Source organism: Equus asinus, chromosome 3 (assembly GCF_041296235.1).
Source record: "Equus asinus isolate D_3611 breed Donkey chromosome 3, EquAss-T2T_v2, whole genome shotgun sequence".
NCBI lineage: Eukaryota > Metazoa > Chordata > Mammalia > Perissodactyla > Equidae > Equus > Equus asinus.
The window spans coordinates 92,940,529-92,962,665 of NC_091792.1; the positions used below are offsets into that span (position 1 = coordinate 92,940,529).

Below are 22,137 nucleotides of genomic sequence, written 5' to 3' on the forward strand. Positions count from 1 at the left end.
ACGAGACCACTTAGAAAAGTCTTGAGGACTTATAAACAGCTTGTGACCTAAACAAGCACTTTTGCTCAGAATCTTAGCATTGATTTTGCCACTTTCAATTGTGTGTTGGCCTCCTGGCCAACTTTCATCACTTTTTTGGCCTGCTCCTCGGATGTATGGTGTTAATTTGGACTAGTTGGAACTACACTTCCCAGAATCCCCTTTCTCGCATGATTCGTGTTAGAGTTGGAAAAAAAGAAGCTGGCATGAGATTTGGTAGGTAGATTCTCTCCCTATTTGGTACTAGGACTTAAAGCAGCATGCTCTGGGAGAAGCACGCAGAGAGGCTAGCATATCCCAGCTTGTCCCCACTCTCCGCCATACTGGTGGCAGGTTCCGTATGTCCTTGCTCTCCCCTGCTTTACACCCAGCTCTTCTCTCAAGTGCAGGCCCTGCTGACCAACAGAATCTCCAGGCTGGACTGTTCCACTCTGACAGCTGAAGTGCCTGGCTTCCCGGAAGACTTTGCAAGCTCCATCTTGCCCACCTGTGCCAGCACTACAGGAGGGCTAGTGACTTTTCTCTGATCCTTCAACTTCTCTTTTCAGACCCTTAATGCTCCAGCTTTTCCAATAATAGCGGGTAGTAACTATGTCTTGTTTGCTATCCCAGAAGTCTTCATAGCTTCTAGCATATAATGAATTCTCAGTAAACATTTACTAAGTGAATGAACTTTATAGAAAGGAGGAAAGAAAGAGAAAAAAAGGAAAATTCACTTCTTTCATTGAACTGGCCCAGAGAGTGGAGATTCTCTTGTGCACAATTTTGGCTAAGAGGAAAAGGTGCTTTCCGATCTCGTATTAGTTACTTCTTAAAATAATTCCACAAAGCATATTCCTTAAAAAAAGAAAAAAAAAAAAAAGAGGCCCAGTTGAAATAGAGAAATGAAAGTAGCTTGCTTAAGATCCCAAGGCAAGAGAGGAAGTAAACCAAAATGAGAACTTGTAGTTATGTTTCCTGCTACAACCTGTCTCCTCAGCAACTCGCTAAGTTTTATCTCTCTTGTTTATGAAACCCACTTTTGTTCACCATCACTGCTTCTGCCCCTTGCCCATGTATACACGTAAGCTTGTCCAAACACCACCAGTAAAAAATATATGAAAGTACTTGTTGAAAGTATGGCTCTTCAAAGGGGAATACATTCAAGTCAATGTAATGGGCATTTTTTGAGCATCTATATGTAAGAAAACTTGTGCTGCAGGCAAAGTAAGGATAGAAAGAGGGTAAACGTGTTGTGGTGTTCCTACTGGAGAAATGTTATAAAAATTCTTAGACGTGGAAGCATTGTTGGTTATTACTTAATTCCTCTTCTCAAAACTGTGTGTTCTTATTCCTCACTTGCGTCTTGGGGTTGTGGTTTCCTCATGAACATAAACCCAAAGTGGCTTAATGAGCTTCAGCAGAAATAGATCCCCCAGGCCTTGGCCCATCTAAGGGAACATTTTGCTATTCCCTAGGTAGTTGATTCCTAAAATTTACCAGTCAACCATCCCCTGAGAAGCCCCTTTAAAATGCAGAATCCTAGGCTTCTCTTCTCATCCCCTCCAACGCCACCCCTGCAGATTAAAATTCAGGATGTCTATGGAATTTGTGTTTTTCACAAGACTCCAGGTGCTCATCTGATGCAATGGTCTTCTGGCCACTCTTGGAGAAATGTCCAAAAACACCTGAAAAAGAATCACCTGGGCATTTATTTTTTAAAAGCTCATTCTTGATTCCCACCCCCAGACCATCTGAATGAGAAGGTTGGCGGCAGGGCCAGGGAATATGCATTTTAAACTCATTCTCCATTTGATTCTTATGAGTATTATTAGATCTCCCACTCTACATTTAAAGCCCAGTTTAGACACAAAGACCCCTGGAGAGAGGAATAGAAAAAAGGGAAGGCCCTCCGCTCTAATAAACATTGATTTCAGAATCATCCCCTCCTAACTCTTAGAATCTGTTCCCAGCTTATTGCTGATCTGTGTGTTTCTTGGGAAGTGACTGGATTCCCAAGGTCAGGCAGCCCTCACCCCCTCTGAAGTGGTCAGCACTGCTGATGAGCACATCTGAGCTTGCCCTGGATGCAGAACAAACTTTATCTGCAGGCCTATCAAACAGTGATGCAAACCTCAGAAGCCTAGGCGCTGTTGGGAACCATCTTCCTGGATAACTGGGACCATAAAATGGGGTTTCTGATGATGTGAATTAAGGCTGCCCCAGCTAGAGAGGCCCAAGGTGACCTGGCCTACATGCCAAACTATACGACCCAGTGGACTTTTTTTTATGGTATGAATTAGGACCGCCCCAGGGAGAGAAGCCCAGGGCATCCTCACCTACATGCCGATCTATATGGCCAGATTCGTATCTAAAGTTATATGACCGCACAATAACCAGACCCCATCTGCACTGAAATCATTTAATGACTTTTTACATCATCTTTTCTTTTCTCCAGTAAAAATAAGTCATGTACCCATGCCTTATAAAATTAGCCCTAACCCTCAACTCAGGGCAGCAGCAGGAGCTCTGACTGCCCCGTGGGTCCTGTTCCCATGCCAGTGGGGGCAGCTGCAGCTGCTCTGCCTGCCCATGGGCCCTGTCCCCATGCCAGCGGGGGCAGCAGAAGCGGCAGCAGCAGGAGCTCTGCCTGCCCATGGGTCCTGTCCCCATGCTATTCCACACTATTCTCTAAATAAAAGAGCACTACTGCCAGATCTTGAGAGTCTAAGAAATCTTTGTTTCGACTCCTCGGCTCACCGACCCCGCATCACTGAGACCAACCGCAGGTCACCTGTCTTCTACTCCCCCCACCCCCCTACATCCCCCAGTCCCAAAGCTGTGTCTAACATGTCAGACCAGATAGCAGTTTTGTAAGAAATAACTGTCATTCAGATCATTTGAAAAGGGCATGACATGGCTGTGTGGAAAAACAAGCATCCTGAGACAGATGTGTGTTTGAATCTCAGCCTTGCCCCTTACTAGGTCTGAGTTGGGACCAACCACTGAGCCCAAGGGAAAGTGCAGAGCAGGAGCAGCTGTGTGAAGTCAGGAGCGCAAGTAGGAGAGAAGTGCAGACAGGGGCAAGACATGGTACTTTTCTTGTGGGCTCCACACTTCAACCTCATTCCTTCCTCTTCACTCCACCCCGCACCCTCCCTGCTCCCAACGCCCTGACTCGTTTGTAAATTAAAGAAGGGTGTCTTCAGCCACCCCTGCCTCGCTTTGTGAAGGACGCTGGCCCATAAGGCCCTATGTTCTCTCATCAGCCTCCCCTAAGCAGGGCTGCCACCCCGTCACCTTTACCACTATAAAATTGGCTCCTAGGACTGAAAGGGAACATTTGCTGAGCACCGGGCGTGGGCTGCAGGCCAGGGACTAAAGACACTGCAGGAGAAGAGCTTGGGGCCAGGCCGGCGCCTTTAGTAAATTACAGCTATTACTCACCATTGTTCTGCTATTTATTTCTCACAATGGCCCTGGGGAATGGGTCCTGACTGCTGATCTCCTTCTCTTTGCAGGTGAAGAAACTGGGGCTTGGAGAGAGTAAGAAACTTGCTCCCAATCACCTAGCGAGGAAGTGGTGGAACTGGAATTGTAACCCAGTGATAGACGGCTCCTAAACCGACGCTTTTTCAACTGCAATTATTAAGACCTCGGTCTGAGGTCTTACATTCAGAATAAATATAGGAATACTTTTTAAAAATCTGCTAGTTCTGGAGATATATACACATTTATTTTGTGTGTGTGAAATTAAAGCGACATCAATGACTTCAAAAATGTTACCCAGTATTTACAGGAAAAGTGACAGATTAAACAAGATTGGAACGTGTTGACAGTTGCTGACACTGAGTGATGGGTAGATGGAGATTCAGTATATAAATCTCTTTTCTTTTGTATCTGTTTGAAATTTTTTTCACTGAAGAGTTAAAAAACAAATTCATTCCACGCCTGTCTAATCTGTTACACTAGCAGATTATTCATGGGACCTAAATTGTAGTTGATAAATTTCACATTTTATGAGGATTCTATTGTTTTTGAAGACTTTGAGTACTAAGTTTTTACTTTTTAAACTCTCAAAATAACAAGAATTTATGTGTATTGTATAATACGGGCAAGGCGTTCTTTTAAGTACCTAATATGTGTTTTCAAATAATGGCCACGACGGTCCTATGATGAAAGCATAATTATCTCCACCTTGCAGATGGAGAACCCCGACATGGAGGTAACTCCCTGGCCGGAGGGCCCCTAGCTGGGCTGGAGGGAGAATCTGCATCAGGCCATCTGTCTCAGGTCCACACATACTTTGTTGCCTGCTTGAGTGCGTCACCTTTTAAGCAAATATTCATCTTAGGTATCAGTCAGGAACAGTTTTACTACAAATAACAGGAAACCATTCTAATTGTAGCTTCAGTGGCTTACGCAATAAAGAATGGTAATAGTTATTACCTAAGAAGAAGCTTGGAAGGAGGCAAGCCAGGTTTGATGCAGCCGCTCAGTTGTGTCTGCAAGGTTCCAGGCGCTTTCTGTCCTTATGTTCAGCCGCGCTCTGCTTCACACCCTTCCATCTTTCAGCTTGTCTTCTCCTTGGCACAAGATCGTGGCCTCACATAACCTTTCAAGACACTTTTCTTTTTAATTAATTTTTTTATTGTGGTAATGTTGGTTTATAATAGTATATAAATTTCAGGAGTACATAATTGTATTTCGATTTCTGTAGATTACATCATGTTCACCACCCAAAGACTAATTACAATCCATCACCACACACATGTGCCTAATCACCTCTTTTGCCCTCCCCCCTCCCCCCTTCCCCTCTGGTAACCACCAATCCAATCTCTGTTGCTATGTATTTGTTAGTTGTTGTTTTTATCTTCTACTTATGAGAGATCATATGGTATTTGACTTTCTCCCTCTGACTTATTTCACTTACCATAATGCCCTCAGGGTCCATTCATGTTGTCACAAGTGGACGGAGTTCATCATTTCTTATGGCTGAGTAGTATTCCATCGGGTATATATACACTACATCTTCTTTATCCATTTGTCCCTTGATGGGCACCTAGGTTGCTTCCAAGTCTTGGCTATTGTGAATAACGCTGCAATGAACATAGGGGTGCATGTATCTTTATGGATTCATGTTTTCATGTTCTTTGGATAAACACCCAGCAGTAGAATAGCTGGATCATATGGTCAAGACACTTTTAAGACACAAGGAAATGTCAGGGGCAGTGCTAGCAAATTCTTAAGTGTGTTACTCTCCTTGGCAGGAAACAAGATATTTCCCACAATTTCCCAGCAGACTTCCTCTTATGGTGGCCAAAGCTTTGCCTATGGCTACCCCTAGTTATAGGAAAAACTGGGAAATTGAGTGTCTAGTAAAGAAGGATAAAATTACTAGAGTCGACTTAGATAAAAGGTTCATGAGGGGGCCGGCCCGGTGGCGCAGCAGTTAAGTGCGCACATTCTGCTTCAGTGGCCTGGGGTTCGCCAGTTCAGATCCCAGGTGCAGATGTGGCACCGCTTGGCACACCATGCTGTGGTAGGCGTCCCACATATAAAGTAGAGGAAGATGGGCATGGATGTTAGCTCAGGGCCAGTTTTCCTCAGTAAAAAGAGGAGGATTGGTGGCAGACGTTAGCTCAGGGCTAATCTTCCTCCAAAAAAAAAAAAAAAAGAGGTTCACGCCTGGGGACACATTAAATCAGTGGCCAGTGTTGGATTGTTATTTTTAAAATGCATAGATCTTTTCTTAAAGTTTTTCAGGAACACAGGGTAAAGTTCCACATAGCACATTATACCACGTGGCACTTTATACTACATAGCATATTTTACCTCATAGCACAGCAAAGTTTCCTAAATATACCTTTTAACATCGCTCTGTCCCCAAATTGCCCCTTCTTAGATCAGTTGCCCTAAACTCATCTTGTTTCTCTAAAAAAGTGAGCACCTTTGGAATTCTCCTCATTACACCTTCTTTCTACTTCTTTCTCCTCCTAACTCCTCCTCATCTCCAGATCTTTCCTTCTATGTCTCTATCTCTTATGGAAGAATAGTTTAGCCTATTGTGTTAGTTATCTATTGGAATAACAAATTACTCCAAATTTAGTGGCTTAAAATAAAAGGTTATTTCACAGTTTCTGTACCTCAAGAATTTGAGAGCTGCTTAGTTGGATGTTTCTGGCCCAGAGTCTCTCGTGAGGTTGCAGTCAAGAGGTTGGCAAGGGCTGCAGTCACCTGAAAGCTTCACTGGGGCTGGAGGATCCACTTCTAAGATGGCGCCCTCATATGGCTATTGACTTGAGGCCTTAGTTCCTCACTGAAAGGCTTATTCATAGGACTGCTCAACATGGTGGCTGGCGTCCCTCAAAGGAAGTGATCTGAGAGAGAGAGAGGTAGCCACAGTGCCTTTTATGACTGAGCCTCTGAGTCATACACAGTCACTTCTAGCTCATTCTACTTGTCAGAAGAGAGTCACTAAGTCTGGCCCTCACTCAAGGGGAGAGGAGTTCAGCTCTTCTGGAAAGGAGGTATATCAAGGATTTATGGACATGTTTTTTAACCACCACATCTATATGTTATTTAATTTCTTATCAGAGAGGGACAAGGGGAAAGAAGATACAAAGGAATGGGAACAAAAGTGAGTCATGGGTTGGCAGCCGTATCCGTGTCCTAGGGCTGCCGTAATAAAATACCACACGCTGGGGGCTTAAACAACAGAAATGTGTTCTCTCACAGTTCTGGAGGCCGGAAGTCCAAGATCAAGATGCTAACAAGATGGCTTTCTCGTGAGGCCTCTCTCCTGGATTTGCAGACAGCCACCTTCTCTCTGTGTCCTCACGTGGCCTTTCCTCTGTGCACACGCAACTCCTGGCATCTCTTCCTCTTACTGGATTAGGGCCCCACCCTTATGACCTCATTTAACCTTAATTTTCCCCTTAAAGGTTCTTTTCCTGAATATAGTCACATTGGGGGGCATTAGGACTTCATCATATGAATTTTGGGGGATAGAATTCAGTCCACGACAGGGGCTATGTGTGGCATGTTGCTGTTTTGCATATGACTTTTATTAAGATCATATTTTAAGATCACTGGGGGCCGGCCCAGTGGTGCAGTGGTTAAGTTTGCACGTTCTGCTCTCAGAGACCCGGGGTTCACTGGTTTGGATCCCGGGTGCGGACATGGCACCACATGGCAAAAGCCATGCTGTGGTAGGTGTCCCACGTATAAAGTAGAGGAAGATGGGCATGGATGTTAGCTCAGGGCCAGGCTTCCTCAGCAAAAAGAGGAGGATTGGCAGTAGTTAGCTCAGAGCTAATCTTCCTCAAAAAAAAAAAAAAAAGATAAAATGGCATTGTGGCTTTTTTGGGGTCATTTTGAATAGATTGCGCTGTTTAATGTTGTAATCATCAAAGTTACATTTTTATAAACAATATTTTAAAGCAATAATCTTTCCCCATAGGAAAAAAAATGATAACAATTCTTTCCCAGGCTGCCAAGAAGTGGAACGTGCGCACTTAACTGCTGCGCCACCAGGCTGGCCCCTTTTTTTTAGGTATACTTTTTGGTGAGGAAGATTCGCCCTGAGCTAACATCCATCCTTTACTTTATACGCGGGACACCTGCCACAGCATGGCTTGACAAGTGGTGTGTAGGTCCACACCTGGGATCCGCACTGGAGAACCCTGGGCTGCCAAAGCAGAATGTGTGCACTTAACCGCTACACCACCGGGCTAGCCCCCTGAAAGCAATTCTGAAGGCTTCTTTTTATTGTGAAAAATAGCACATGCAGAAAGATGCATAAAACATAAATGTACAATTTAACAAATCGTGAGAAAGTAATCATCCTTTTAACTGCTAAGCAGGTTAAGAAATAGATACTGCCTGCAAGTCAGAAGCCCCCTCTGAAGCTACTTAGACGCCTTTGAAAGACCTTGCTTAACTGTGGGATAGAAATGAGTTTGTTCTACACTGTTTTATCTCTGTTTTTTTCTTTCTCACATATATAGTACACATGGGATCAACCTCAGAAATTATCAGCATATTAGATTGCAGTGTCTACTAATGAACGGCAGAGGGTGTCCTTTGATTTATTGTTGATACTTGAAAATAGAAATGGAAGCTGAGAAACAAGAATTTATCTTAGAGGATCAAGCGGACAAAAAAGAATTAGAGAGTAAAATCCATAAGTTTATCATTAGAAAGTCAGTGCTTGAGCAAGCACACGAAGTTGTACACTTTGAAATAATTCCTTTTTTAAAAAATCCTGAATTTAAGTGGATTGATATTTATTTAAGCCTACGGAGGCTTAGATGCGTTCCAGTTTTAGATTTTGACTTAAAAAAGGAATCTTAATTCTTACAAGACAACTTTCACAACTGACAGACAGAGGGGCAATAATTTCTTTTTCATATTTCTCCAAGCTAAGAATGTATACTTTTCATAATTAAATATTCAAGGGAAAAGAGAGCTTTTCTTATGTATGCGGGGGTGGGGGTGTGGGGACAAATTTTAGACTGCAGGGGCCAAGCACAGTCTTGCATACAGAAAGTGCACAACAGATGTGTCTTAAATTGACTTGAATCTAATTGAATTAAAGCTTAAGATGAAATATGAATCACTGAAATGCATAAAAATTTAAAACGTCTATGGATGCAGTTAATCTGGGATATAAATCTTCAAGAGAAGAAGTTTTAGGATAAATAAAATTTATATCCTTTTATACCCTAAATTTATTGAATTCTTTACATAAATATGGCAAAAGATGAAATAGGTAAAATTAAAAGTCATTTACTGACTTATTAAAGTCAACACTTTTATGTGAAAGATTTAGACAAATTCATGGAATCAATCATAAACATATTTTTGAGAGCTATTAGGTTTCATAAATGATGCAAAGGCTTTGAAGCTTTTCCTCTTTATGAGAAGAGTCTAGAGCCCAGGTTTCTGGATTCCATGTTAGACCCTTGTATCAGAGCACACGCCTCTTCCTCTGGTCTCCATCTCCTCAGGAAAAAGAGTTCAGTTGATGTGATTTATAATATATTTGAAAATTCAATAAAATGAGACATTTGAAAAATATTCAATGAACACCTAGAGATCTCATCTTAATTTTCTAATTATTCTTACTTTCTTACTTTTTTTCTTTTTTTTAGGAAGATTAGCCCTGAGCTAATATCTGCCAAAAATCCTCCTCTTTTTCCTGAGGAAGACTGGCCCTGAGCTAACATCCATGCCCATCTTCCTCTACTTTATGTGTGGGATGCCCGCCACAGCATGGTTTGACAAACAGTCCACATCGGGGATCCGAACAGGCAAACCCAGGGCCACCAAAGTGGAACGGGTGAACTTAACCACTGTGCCACTGGGCTGGCCCCTCTAGTTACCCTAAAGTAACTTATTATAAATTAGCATGAAACTGAAATGTCGATTGGACTGAAGCAGATAAATCCTTCGTTTTAATTAGACTTTACAGGGCAACATTGTAACATCCCAAAGGACTCACATATTAAGGTGTGTAAAGATCTTTCTTCTTGCTCTTAGGATTAATGCTTCTGGCTTGCACAATAGAGCAATTCATGTGTAGGTGTCCGGGGCTGAGCTCTTCTGGTGTAAAGTGCTCAACACCACCTGTTGCTGCGCACCTGAGAGCCAGCCACGGATCCTCACTGCTCCAGATTTCATCCTGGGGAGAATCCTAGGCTGTAAATCACATATCATAGTCTTGGGTCAGGATAAGGATTCTGACCTGCTTTGCCTCCCAAAGATCAGGAGTTAACAACTGGGCACCTGGGAGATTGTAACTTCTGCCTCTCCAGAAAGCAGAGCAGCCTGGACACCAGCTGTGGTTGTTATTTTCTGTTCTGATTCAGCAATAATGTGTTTAAGGTACAGAAACATACTCTGTCAACCTCAAATAGAATGGGTGGGTAGGTGAATGTTATTGTAAGGATGCAACGGAAATCTCACAAAGAGAGGGATACATAGTCCAGCCAGGGGATCCAGAGATCTCAAAGGTCAGGAGTGAAACTGACCTGGGTTAAATTTGGCTCTGCAACTTACTAGTTGCATAATTGTAAGCAAGTCATTTTTTAGCCCTGTAAACTCTTTTTTTCCTTAACTGTACTAGGGAAATGATTATCTTCTTTCTTCCTAAACTGCCGAGTATCAGATGTCATGTAAGGTGGCCAAGAATGATGGCTGGCATGGGGTACGTGCCCATCAATATGCTTTAAAAATGGGTCAATGGTATAAGTCTGGCTCATGGGAGATTCACGGGACCATCCCCAGAAACAAAAGAGATGGTTTGTTTACAGAGTAGGTGATGAATTACATTTTGGATATGTCGAAATTTTCATCTGAACAGGATAGTCAGGTAGAAAGTTCCCCCAAACCGATGGAAATGCAAGGTATGTATTTGGGAAAGAAGGCAAGCCTGGCTAGAGAATCAGATTTGGGACCCATCTAGAGAAAAATGATAGTTACATTAGTGAGAGCAGAGGTGCTGAGAGGACTAGGTAGAATGAATAGAGGAACAACGGACATACACAACTATGGGCATACACAAACTTTAGGGAGGGAAACGGGAAGGAGTGGTTTTGCAGTGAGAGAATTAGGAAGGTGCTAGTACAAAATGGTTGAGAACATTTAGGGCTTTCAGTGGTGTTCTTTGGTGGTTTTAAAGTTTTTGCAGATGAAGTTTTGCATGTAGCCATGAAAAACTGTAAGCTGCATCTGTGATTTACATAATAAGTTAAAAGAAAGAAAATATCACTCTTTGAAATTAGAATGAATACATATGCATTATATATAAGGAATATATGAATATATATGTACATAGATATATACATATATGATGAGAAATTAACAGAACATTTGAAAAGGGCAGTTGCAAAAATATTTACAAGTATATACTCTAAAACCTTGTCCTAATTACAACCCTGCGAGAATGTATAGTGTGGTGGCGAGAGCAAAAAATCAGAATCAGATAGTCTTGGGTTCAAATCCTGTGACCTTGGAAAAGTTATTCATGCTTGAGGTGCCACAGCTTTTTTCTCTAATATCCCTAAAATCACCTCTCTAAATTAATAATAGCATCCCTGGTTGTGATAATTAAATGAGGCAATGTGTATTAAGTACCTTGAACAGTGCCCCAAACATAGTAAATGTTATTACACTCGTTTTGTTTTACATGTTATGATTGTTATTACCATGTAAGTCTCTTTTGTATGTTGCATCCCTCCTTGTACCTTAGTTTTAACACTAGGTGGCAGCAATACTCTTAACCAATTTAAATAAAAATTGCCAACTTTCTGGAATAGATGTGACCAGGGAAGGCTTACCCAACAGGAAGATGTGTGTAGGGTGGCAGAAAAGCAGAGGGAGAGAGAGCATAGACAGATAGAGACAGAGAAATGGAGGAAGAGGAGGTGGGGGGAGGGAGAGAGGGAGGGAGGGGGAGAGGGAAAAATGTTGAGAAAGAATTTGATATTGCAACAGAAAATACTGAAACAGTCATTACGAGGGGAGACCAGACCTTTATTGGATAGCCATGCATCTTCTATAGGATTTAGTGCTAGTCTTGTTTTTAAATACCTGTGGGGGAGGGTGGCTACCATATATTTTCTGTGTTGACAGTTTTTAAGGATCTTAACTGGTCCTGGATGAGATTTAGCAAAATCAGCTGCCCAGTAAATGGTAAAGCATAAAGTGTTTTATTCATTTTTTATCAAATTATTAATCCCAACTGTAAAAATATGGCTATTTTCCTCTATGTAAAACATTTCTTCCACAATAAGACATTTAATAGTATTATTAGTTATCAACTGCTGTGTAACAATTACCCCAAAGGTTGTGAGCTTAAAATGACAAACATCTTATATTGTCTCAGGGCCAGGAATTCTGGAGTGACTTGGCTAGGTGGTTCTGGCCCGGGGTCTCCCGTGAAGCTTCAGTCAAGATATCAGCTGGGGCTATCTGCTGGAGCTGCAGTCATCGGAAGGCGTGAGCGAGCCATGGAAGATCTGCTTCCAAGATTGCGCACTCACATTGTTGGTAGCAAGAGGCCACCTCACCAGTTGTTGGCCAGAGGCCTCAATTCCTTTGCATGTGAATTTCTCCATAAGGTGGCTTTGGTGTCCTTCCAACATGGCAATTGGCCTCTTCCAGGGTTAGTGATCCAAGAGAGACAGCAAGAAGGAAGCCACAATACTTTTTATGACCTAGTCTCAAAAGTCATACACCATAACTTCCACCAGATTTGTTCAAAGTGAGTCACACAGGAAATAACTAAACACAATTGTCAGGAATTATCTACATATGCAAGAAAAGGAGTTCCCATATGGTGAAATCACAGGCTGTCTGATCTCTCTCAGTGTGGCCCTGGACTCATCACATCCTCTCCCTGGGTCCTGATTTCTTCTCCTGTAAAAAGAGAACAGGCCACGGATCTGCCACTTCGACTGCATGTATGCACATGTATAACAGGAATGAAAGTTCCATAAAACAATACTTATTCGCATGATGTACTCTCATTACCCCGTATTCTATGCTAATTCATTAAAAAAAAATTCAGGTTAAAATCTGCTAGGTTGATTTCACAATCCATTAACGGCTTCACCATTCTTTGAGTTCAATCCTAATACCTACTTCCACTTCTGGCTGCTCCTTTTCCATCAGTACCAGACCAGAAACATTACAGAGCAAGCGAGTCCTGTCTTCCAGGTTCTGAGAGGCACCTCTTCTAAAGGTGGGTCAACCCTTCGAGCCTATTCTAGTTAGGCCGGAGTTAGGATCAGAGGTGGCTTGTCAGGGCGAGGAGGGTACTGTGCTTAGCTTCAAAATTTGGCCCTGCAACTCACTAGCTACGTGACCCGGGGCAGCCCTTTAAGCTCTCTTAGTTCACTGCTCCTCTCTACAACTGGAATCGCCTATCTCATAAAGTTGTCACTAGGCTCAAAATCGGATAATTAGGCACTTACCACGTGGCAGAGAATTTACAGACATGATCTTTAATCCTCACAACAACCCTGTAAGAGTATTATACACGTTTTAGAGATAAAGAAATGGAGGCTTAGAGAAGTTACGTAGGTAAGCTATGAAAACTGGCAAGAGGCAGAACTAGAATTCCAAACCAGTTCTGACTCCAAAACCCTCACGCAAAACGGAAAGGTAAGCTATTGTCCTCTGACGTCAAGTGGTGACCACCTGATGTATTAAAATATAGATTCATCCTGAGTCACAATAGTGTAATGACTTCAGAAACAGGTCCATCAGGCCACGGTTTCTGATCCTGTCTTGCTCTTTACACGAACACAGAACACATCATACGGGTTTCCAGCTTTAGCGTTTGAAACGGCCTTGACCCACCAGAGGGTGTGAACAGTAGCAATGACAACAACGCTGCCGCTCAAGCGTCACCGGTGAGAACGGCTCACAGCGAACAGGTCAGAACCCAGCACATTTAAGTGGCCCCCCCAAATGGTCCCCAAATCAGTCCCCAAATGGCTTCAACACAACCTCATTACATTTAAAAGTGTCATTTTCATGGAAAGGCCAGCTTACAGCCCTGTCTTTGGCTCGTGGCCTTTGTTCCGTCAAGCGTGGTCCCGGTCCTGGCTGTCTCACCAGGGGGCCTGTGTCCGACGGGACCTCGCGGGGCGCGCATCCCAAGCCCGGCGCCCCGACCCCTCGCGGGCGGGGCCGGCACCACAAAGCCCTTTATTGAGGCCCCGGCGTGACGCGGGCCCCAGGCCGGGGCGCCGCCCGCCCGCAGCTCGGGCGCGGACAGGAAGGAAGCGTGTGCCCGCGGGGCGGGCCCGCGGTGTGGCCCGGCCTGGTGAGCCTAGATGGGCGTTCGCACTGCCGTGGGTACGAGGCCCGCGACCCTCCGAATCCCCCAGCCGGTAACCTGGCACCGGCGCCGCCTCCCCGGAGCCGCCCCCAGACCCCGGCGCTCGGGAGGAGGGGCGGGCGGAGGGCGCAGGGGGAAGAGCGGGGCGTGCGGGTTCAGGGGGCGAAGCGGGGTGTGCGGGGCGCGGGGGGCGGAGCGGGGCTCAGGGGGCGGAGCGGGGCGCGGGGGGCGCAGGGGGAGGAGCGGGGCGTGCGGCCTCAGGGGGCGGAGCGGGGCGCGGGGGCCGCGGGGGGCGGAGCGGGGCGTACGGGGCGCGGGGGGCGGAGCGGGGCTCAGGGGGCGGAGCGGGGCGCGGGGGCCGCGGGGGGCGCAGGGGGAGGAGCGGGGCGTGCGGGCTCAGGGGGCGGAGCGGGGTGTGCGGGGCGCGGGGGGCGGAGCGGGGCTCGGGGCGGAGCGGGGCGCGCGGGGCGCAGGGGGAGGAGCGGGGCGGGCGGGCGTGGGGCCATTAGTGGGGGGGGGTCTCCTGCCGCGGGGCTCCACCCACTCCCCGGAGCCGCGTCCTGCGCGGAACGGCACGTCTTGCCGGGAGGAGCGTCGCCCTGACCTGGCCCCGGAGAAGGGTGCATGGAGGGGACATGGGAGTGGGGCTTAAAGTTGGCTACTTTTTAAATTCAGATCTTTGAAAAAGGGAAAACCTGGGAAGGTTTGCATCCTTTAAAGGGCTCGAGCGAGGGATGGGAAGTTCCCGTGGCCGCAGAGCCATTTGTCGCTTAACTGTGCCACAGTCAGACACCGGTTGGGGATGAGTTAGTTTGAGCCAGTTTGGCAGGTTTAGACAATGACAGAGTTCCCTGACGGCATGCCGAGGCTGTCAACCGGGCGTCTTCTCTTTAGATGGCAAGGAATGACAAAATGAGTTCATGGAAAATAAAAGAGAACACAGTTGTACATTAGGAGTTCAGCTTCAGTGAACATTTAATAGGGATGTTTTGACATTCAGAAATGCTTTTTCTGAATCTTTTTATTATTTGGATGTTAAAAAACATTCAAGTGCAAGCCATTAATTAGGTGCATTGCAATCATTTCAGGCGAAGTGAACAGGATATTGGAGTCATTCCATCAAGCACCTACGTGAGGCAAGTGGACTGTAAAAATTCACCATGGCTTATGTCTTGCCAAGAAAGAACACAGTGAAAACCATTTTGCGGGGCAGGTGTTATGAAGTGTAAGTATTTATATCACGGTGAGCATTGACCGGGGCGGGGGTGTGTCTTTGTTAAAATAAAAGCACCAGGCACCCTTAAGTTCCCATGAGGTACTGGACTACATGAGCCATTTTCAGGTGTCTGGATACTGATTTTTAAAGGAAAGTGTTTTTATAAGAATTTATAAATTATATTACTTGGCCCTTACAACAGAACCACACTTTCAAGTGTGAAAACTGAGGTTGGGAGATGTGGTTTGATCAGAGTCACACAGTCATGGAGTAAAGAAGTGACAGGGTTAGAAGTCTGAGTCTTCTTACTCCAAAGCAACACTTTCTGCTACCGCCAACCACCTTAAAATACCTCTACAGATAGCATAAGTCTACTGAAACATGCCTTGGTGTCGAGTATGTCTTAACAGAGCACTGAATTAGCTGGTACTAAGAGTGAGTTTTGCATCCTGTACACTTGGGAAGGCGATGTATGCACAATATGGGCTTTGCAATGAAGGAGGCCTGGGCTCAAAGCCTGGTCCCGCCCCTGGCTCCCTGTGTGACCTTGAGTAAGTTGCTTAATTTCTCTGGGTCTTGGCCTCCACGTCTGTAAAATGAACATAGTGATGTGTGTAAACTCCTTGTACGTTGCCTGCCATATAGTTAACCCATAATGAACAAGGATTGCTACCATGTGGTAGTTTCACTCTGTAATACTGTAGTGCTGCCTTGTTTTTAGTTTATTTATTCTTTTTGGTGAGGAAGATTGGCCCTGAGCTAATACCTGTTGCCAGTCTTTGTCCTTTTGCTTGAGGAAGATTGTCGCTGAGCTAACATCTGTGCCAGTCTTCCTCTATTTTATGTGGGATGTACCACAGCATGGCTTGACGAGCAGTGCTTGGTCCTCACCGGGAATCTGAACCTGGGAACCCTGGGCTACCAAAGTGGAGTGCAGGAACTTAACCACTAGGCCACCGGGCCACCCCATTTGTTTTTAATTTTTGAACTTGTTTTGTTTTTTAACCTCTCTGCCACAGTTTATGACATACTTACAATTATCAGTCAATTGAATTTTTCTTTTTAACAATATTCTAAAAAGTAAATGGAGACAACCTACGGGGTTGTGAAACCAAAGCTATAGGAAAACTAAAGAAAACTGACCATTGCATGTTGTTAAGTTTTGTCAGTTCAGTATGTGTTTAGACTTTGAATTATAGGCAAGCACCAATATAGTCAATATTATGAACATAATTTTTATGATGAAGACATTCCTATGTCTGGAGAATGATTTCAAGCACTGACTCTGCAGGGTTTTTTTTTTTCTTTCTGCAGAATTTTATGTCATGAATAATGTCTGCAAAACCAGTGCCTGCTGTATCATTCTCGCAAGAAAGTATTTGAAATCATACTATTTATCACAGCAGCTGAATTAAGAGGAACAGAATGCCGGTAGCAATCTTTGGAGTTCATTTACTCCGGCAACTCCTCAACTTGGGCTTTTTTTTTTTGGTTAAGTGTTTTTAGAAGATTATTTTAAAAAACCCTGAAAGCATTCAAACTGTGTAGAAGCATTTGAAAGGCAAATAAAAATGCTATTTCTCGTGTCCTTGTCTCTTCCTGCAGCCCCCCTCAGAGGTAAAATGTTTTTTATTTTTCTAGAATTTCTGTCTGCTGTACAAGATACGCGTACATGTTTTTACGCATGGGATTATATGGAACTTTGCCCCTTCCCCTATTGTGTCTTGTACAGCCTAGTGGTTAAAAAGCGCATATTCTAGAGTCTGACTTCCTGGGTTCAGATTCCAAACCCATGACCAACGGCCTTGTGACCTTGGGCAAGTTGTTCTCTGTTCCTGTTTCCTTATCTATAAAATGAGCAAGACAATAGCGCCTGCCTACTTCATAGGGTTAGTGTGGCCATTAAAGGTGTTCATATGTATAAACTGATTAAAACAGTGCCAAGCATATAGTAAATGCCAGATAAACATTAGCTCTTTTATTGCTCATCTTTCCAAATCAACATATAAGGATAAATCTCATTCTTTTATGTATGTACCACAGGTTGTTTAACCCGACTCTTCCTGACAGACATCAAGGCTATTTTGTGTATTTTTGTGGGCAAACAATGCTTCAACGAACATTCTTAGAAATAGATCTTTCTGCACTTGTTCAAGTACATCTCTAATCGTTGTAGACTTCCAGCCACTCCTTAGAGTTAGATGCTCGAGTAGCAAGGAAGCTGCAGAAGGAAAACGAATAGCTGGCATGCGTGTGACCGCCTCACTTCCCTCCTCGTACCAGAGCATGTCTCCCCTTTCCTCGTGCGTGTGAACTCACAGGCCTGTAGATGAGAAACATGTAGCTGATAGGTTAAATTTCTGAATTGGGATACATAAAACAATTCATTTAAAGTTCAGAGTGATTATTTTCAATATTGTAGTTCAGGATCTCATCCCCCTCTCCAGTTTTCTAAGGGTTCTCTTGGTACTAGTCCTTCTAAATAAATATACTTAGGTCAAGTACCAGCTTTGGTTCTCAGTTAACTTCTGAGTCTCAGTTTCCCGTCCGCCTACATAGTGGTTGTAATGATTAGAATCAACTCACACACTCAAAGTCTTAGACGATGCCAAGTACCCTGCTCAGTGTTTGATTATTCCCTTTGTTCTTTCCCTACTGTGACCCTATTTTTGATCAGCCATGAAAGATTTGGAGCTTACGGTTGTTGACTACATCCTCTTAAAGGATCTGGAACTATTGGGTTGACTCCAGGGAGGCTGTATTGTGAACAAAAGTTCCTGTCATTAGAGTTTATGGTAATTTTTCAATATACCTCTACATTAATTAATATAAATCTCCTTCTCCTGGATAAATTTGCAACTCTGGAAAATCCTGAATACCCCCCTGTCAACCAAATGTCTAGTGGAAAATGGAAGAGAGAGAATTAATAAGATGTCTTCTGTATATACCACAGTAGATACTTAATAAATATGTATTGAATGAATTAATGAATTTTTGCCCCAGACAGGAACCTTGGGACCTTGCACTGCTCACACAGACCTGGTATACGAACCTAACCAACATCCAATTGCCTTTCTTGGGAGAAATTACGTTTGGTAGTCCTTTACAGCTCCAAAAATGTAAAGCCGTTAAGGACGGTCTGCTTCCTTCTGCAGAATGTAAGTTCCGTAAGAACTACTTTAATGAATTATAAATTTCATGTGTGCTGTTTTGCTTATGATCAGAGAAATGTTTAAATATGCTCATTGATACCCAGAGCCCTGTCTTCTTGTTTAGTGTTCAAGAATGTGATTCTTTCTGTGTGATAAATATTCAGTTCTGACTAAATTACGCTTGGTGAAAAATGTCAGTTGGACTACTTTGTGTATTTTCTCTTTCAGCCATCAAACTTGAAAGGGAGTATGAAATGAAGCGCCTGGATAACCTGAAGCACCAGGAAAACGCAGCTGAGAAAATTCAGGTTTCCCTAAGGGAAAGGCCAGTGGGTTTGAGAAGACCTCTTCCACCTAAGTGACAGTCCTCTCATAATGGAATCTGTATTCTGTGCTTTCGGCATCCGGAGCCAGTGAAGGGCTCTGACCCTTTCCTGTGTGGAGTTCGGTGCAGACATTTGAATGCCCTCTGGTGGACGAGCCAGCTCCCGGGTTAGTGGACAGCTCTGGCAGATCTTCTGAGTTCCTGCCACACACTTGTTCCTTTGTATCACAAGCAACAGCACTGTAAGTAGATGAAAATGCAGCTGGAATTGAGTCATTTGTGCTATTCATTTTGATTTTTGTAAAATTGCACTAAGGGAAGTGGAAACTCCTTGTCAGAGACATTATTTTGAAGAACATTTTGAATTTACATCTTTGAGATCTTTGAGATCCCAAGGAGGCACCAAAAAGGAGAGAGAGAAATTCTTTTTAAAACATTTTTTAAAAACTAAATTTTTTTAATTGAAGGCACATTGGTTTTAACATTATGTACATTTCAGGTGTACCTCATCACATTTCAACTTCTGTATAGACTGCATCATGTTCACCACCAAAAGTCGGGGTGCCATCCGAGAGAAATTCCTTTTTTTTTTTAAGATTTTATTTTTTTCCTTTTTTCTCCCAAAGCCCTCCAGTACATAGTTGTGTATTTTTTTTTTTTTTTTGAGGAAGATTAGCTCTGAGCTAACTACTGCCAATCCTCCTCTTTTTGCTGAGGAAGACTGGCCCTGAGCTAACATCCATGCCCATCTTCCTCTGCTTTATATGTGGGACGCCTACCACAGCATGGCTTTTGCCTAGTGGTGCCATGTCTGCACCTGGGATCCGAACTGGTGAACCCTGGGCCGCCGAGAAGCAGAACATGTGAACTTAACCGCTGTGCCACTGGGCTGGCCCCTCTTTTTGTTTGTTTTGGTTTTTGGTTTTGTTGGTGAGGAAGATTGTCCCTGAGCTAACATCTGTGCAGTCTTCCTCTGCTTTGTACGTGGGATGCCGCCACGCCACAGCATGGCTTGATGAGTAATGTGTAGGTCTGTGCCGGGGATCCGAACCTGTGAACCCCGGGCCGCCAAACTGGAGCATGGGAACTTCACCACCACACTACTGGGCCAGCCTAAGGCCAGAAGTTTTGAATTTGCAAAAATTTGATTTTATTCTTGTTAATGTATATGTGCTCACCAGACCATATGACCTGATTTTTTTAGTTCAAAATCTGGCCGTTGTACCTATGACATATCCTGATAATTTCTGCTTAAAAACAGTAGTCTCTGATAATCAGCTCATCACTTATACCTTTCTCTTGAAAGAAGCATGGAAAACGTGTGTAAAAAGGCCATGTTCTAATGTCTCCACTGTGCGACCCAGGGACGTAGATGCCAGTTTATGGTCTGCTCTCGGGAACCACCAGCGAACCTTAAGCATCTGACTCCCCAGCTCAGAGCCTTACACCCGTAGTTACTGATGTTGATTGGAAGTATGAGTTATCTGCTCCCAGCCTTCTTCAGAGCTGTTGTGAAAGTGAACGATGTATGTGTCTGTCTGCAGAAAGCTTTCCAGAATTAAACATCTCACTGTTCCTTGAGAAAAGGTGAGATTTGAGAAAGCTTTACTTTCCCTTCATTCTCTTGAGAAAAAAATGTCTCCTTACATCTTTAAGATTCTTGTAATTATATTATGTTTTTAGGCAGATATTTCTGAACCTGCTTAAAACTGCACATACTGAAATAAAATTACATTGCAAAATAAATTTGAGTAGTATGTGTTTATGGATCTCTTTCCTGAAATGATTTAAGAGCAGGAATGGTTTCTTACTAATGTTAGTACTCCAGGGCCTAGCTCAATGCTGAATTTATATAGGCACTCGTTATACGTTTGTTGATTATTGGTTGAAAATTTCCATGTGGTCAAATGTCAGTAATAGAAAGTACTTCATAGTTGTACTCTGAACTTTTTGTGGTAGGAGAATTTTTAGGAGAGGTAGCCGTGACATGATTGAATATGGGCCTCTAACAATTCAAGACAAAGATAAGAATGAAAAAATATACAATTTTTACATAAAATGTCTTAAATTATAAAAACCTATTTTATTTTTTAATTATTATTATTATTTTTTATTTTACTTTTTAATTTTTGGTGAGGAAGATTGGCCCTGAACTAACATCAGTTGCTAATCTTCCTCTTTTTCCTTGAGGAAGATTGCCACTGAGCTAACATCTGTGCCAACCTTCCTCTAAAACCTGTTTTAAACTGATACCAATTTTATTTGCATACAAAAATTTCACTCCTTTACATCTCCGAACCCCTCCACTTTATTGATGTCACAAGTTACATCTTTTCATATTGTATATCCATTAATATAGGTTTATAGTTATTTTTTATGCTTTTGTCTTTTAAATTCTGTATCAGAATTAAAAGTGCACCACAGGGGCTGGCCCCATGACTGAGTGGCTAAGTTCACGTGCTCTGCTTTGGCGACCCAGGGTTTCACTGGTTCGGATCCTGGGTGCAGACATGGCACTGCGTGTCAGGCCACGCTGAGGTGACATCCCACATGCCACAACTAGAAGGACCCACAACTAAAATAAACAACTATGTTCTGGGGGGATTTGGGGAGAAAAAGCAGGCACAAAAGAAAAGAAAAAGAAAGAAGATTGGTAACAACTGTTAGCTCAGGTGCCAATCTTTAAAAAAAATTTTTTTAAATAAAACTTTAAAAAAATGCTGGTGCTAATCATTTGTCTATTAAAAAAAAGTGCACCACAATTACACAACGTTCTGTATTTGTGTGTATTTTTATGTTTACAGTGACGTTTATACTTTTGTTTGCTTTTGTGTTACTGTCTAGTGTCATTTTGTTTCACACTGAAGCACCTTTTAGCATTTCTTTAGGACAAATCTGGTTGTGATGCACTCCCTTAGGTTTTACTTATCTAGGAAAGTCTTATTAATTTCTCCTTCATTTTTGGAGGTGAGTTTTGCTGGATATAGTCTTCCTGGTTGGCAAATTTTTCTTTTCAGCACTTTGGATATATTCTCCTACTCCCTTCTGGCCTGAAAGGTTTCTGTTGAGAAGTCTGCTGACAATCTGATAGGAGCTCCCTTGTACATGACAAGTTGCTTTTCTCTTACTGTTTTCAAGATTCTCTCTCTGTTTGTGACTTTTAACAGTTTGATTATAATGTCTCAGTGTGAATCTTTTAATTTTATCCTAGTTAGAGTTTTTCCAGCTTCTTGATTTTGAATATCCATTTTCTTGTTCAAATATGGGAAGGTTTTGACCATTATTTCTGCAAATAGGCTCTCTGCCTCTTTCTCTCTTCTTCTAGGACTCCCATAACGTGTAGGTTGATCTTCTTGATGGTACCCCACAAGTCTCTTAGGCTCTTTTCACTTTTTTTTCATTCTTTTTTTTTTTTAATAGATTTTTTTTTTTTTTAATTTTTTCCTTTTTCTCCCCAAAGCCCCCCGGTACATAGTTGTATATTCTTCGTTGTGGGTCCTTCTAGTTGTGGTATGTGGGATGCTGCCTCAGCGTGGTTTGATGAGCAGCACCATGTCTGTGCCCAGGATTCAAA

General features: G+C 43.1%; 1 protein-coding gene across 8 annotated transcripts; it reads left to right on the forward strand.

Moving 5' to 3' along the window:
• The first annotated feature begins 13,296 nt into the window (after positions 1 to 13,296).
• C3H4orf36 (chromosome 3 C4orf36 homolog) lies at positions 13,297 to 20,317 on the forward strand. 8 transcript variants are annotated; one of them, XM_044766286.2, is made up of 4 exons: positions 13,297 to 13,463; positions 14,959 to 15,095; positions 18,090 to 18,244; positions 18,467 to 20,317. In XM_044766286.2, exons 2-4 carry the CDS (start codon positions 15,031 to 15,033, stop codon positions 18,598 to 18,600), a joined length of 354 nt encoding a protein of 117 aa, XP_044622221.1. In that variant the 5' UTR covers positions 13,297 to 13,463; positions 14,959 to 15,030; the 3' UTR covers positions 18,601 to 20,317. The 8 variants fall into 8 exon arrangements, 7 of the variants coding, with proteins under 7 accessions (XP_044622221.1, XP_070361510.1, XP_044622220.1 ...); XR_011502149.1 differs by lacking the exon at positions 13,297 to 13,463 and adding an exon at positions 13,474 to 13,922 and having other exon boundaries at positions 18,094 to 18,244; positions 18,467 to 20,301; XM_044766285.2 differs by lacking the exon at positions 13,297 to 13,463 and adding an exon at positions 13,608 to 13,855.
• The last annotated feature ends 1,820 nt before the right edge of the window (positions 20,318 to 22,137 follow it).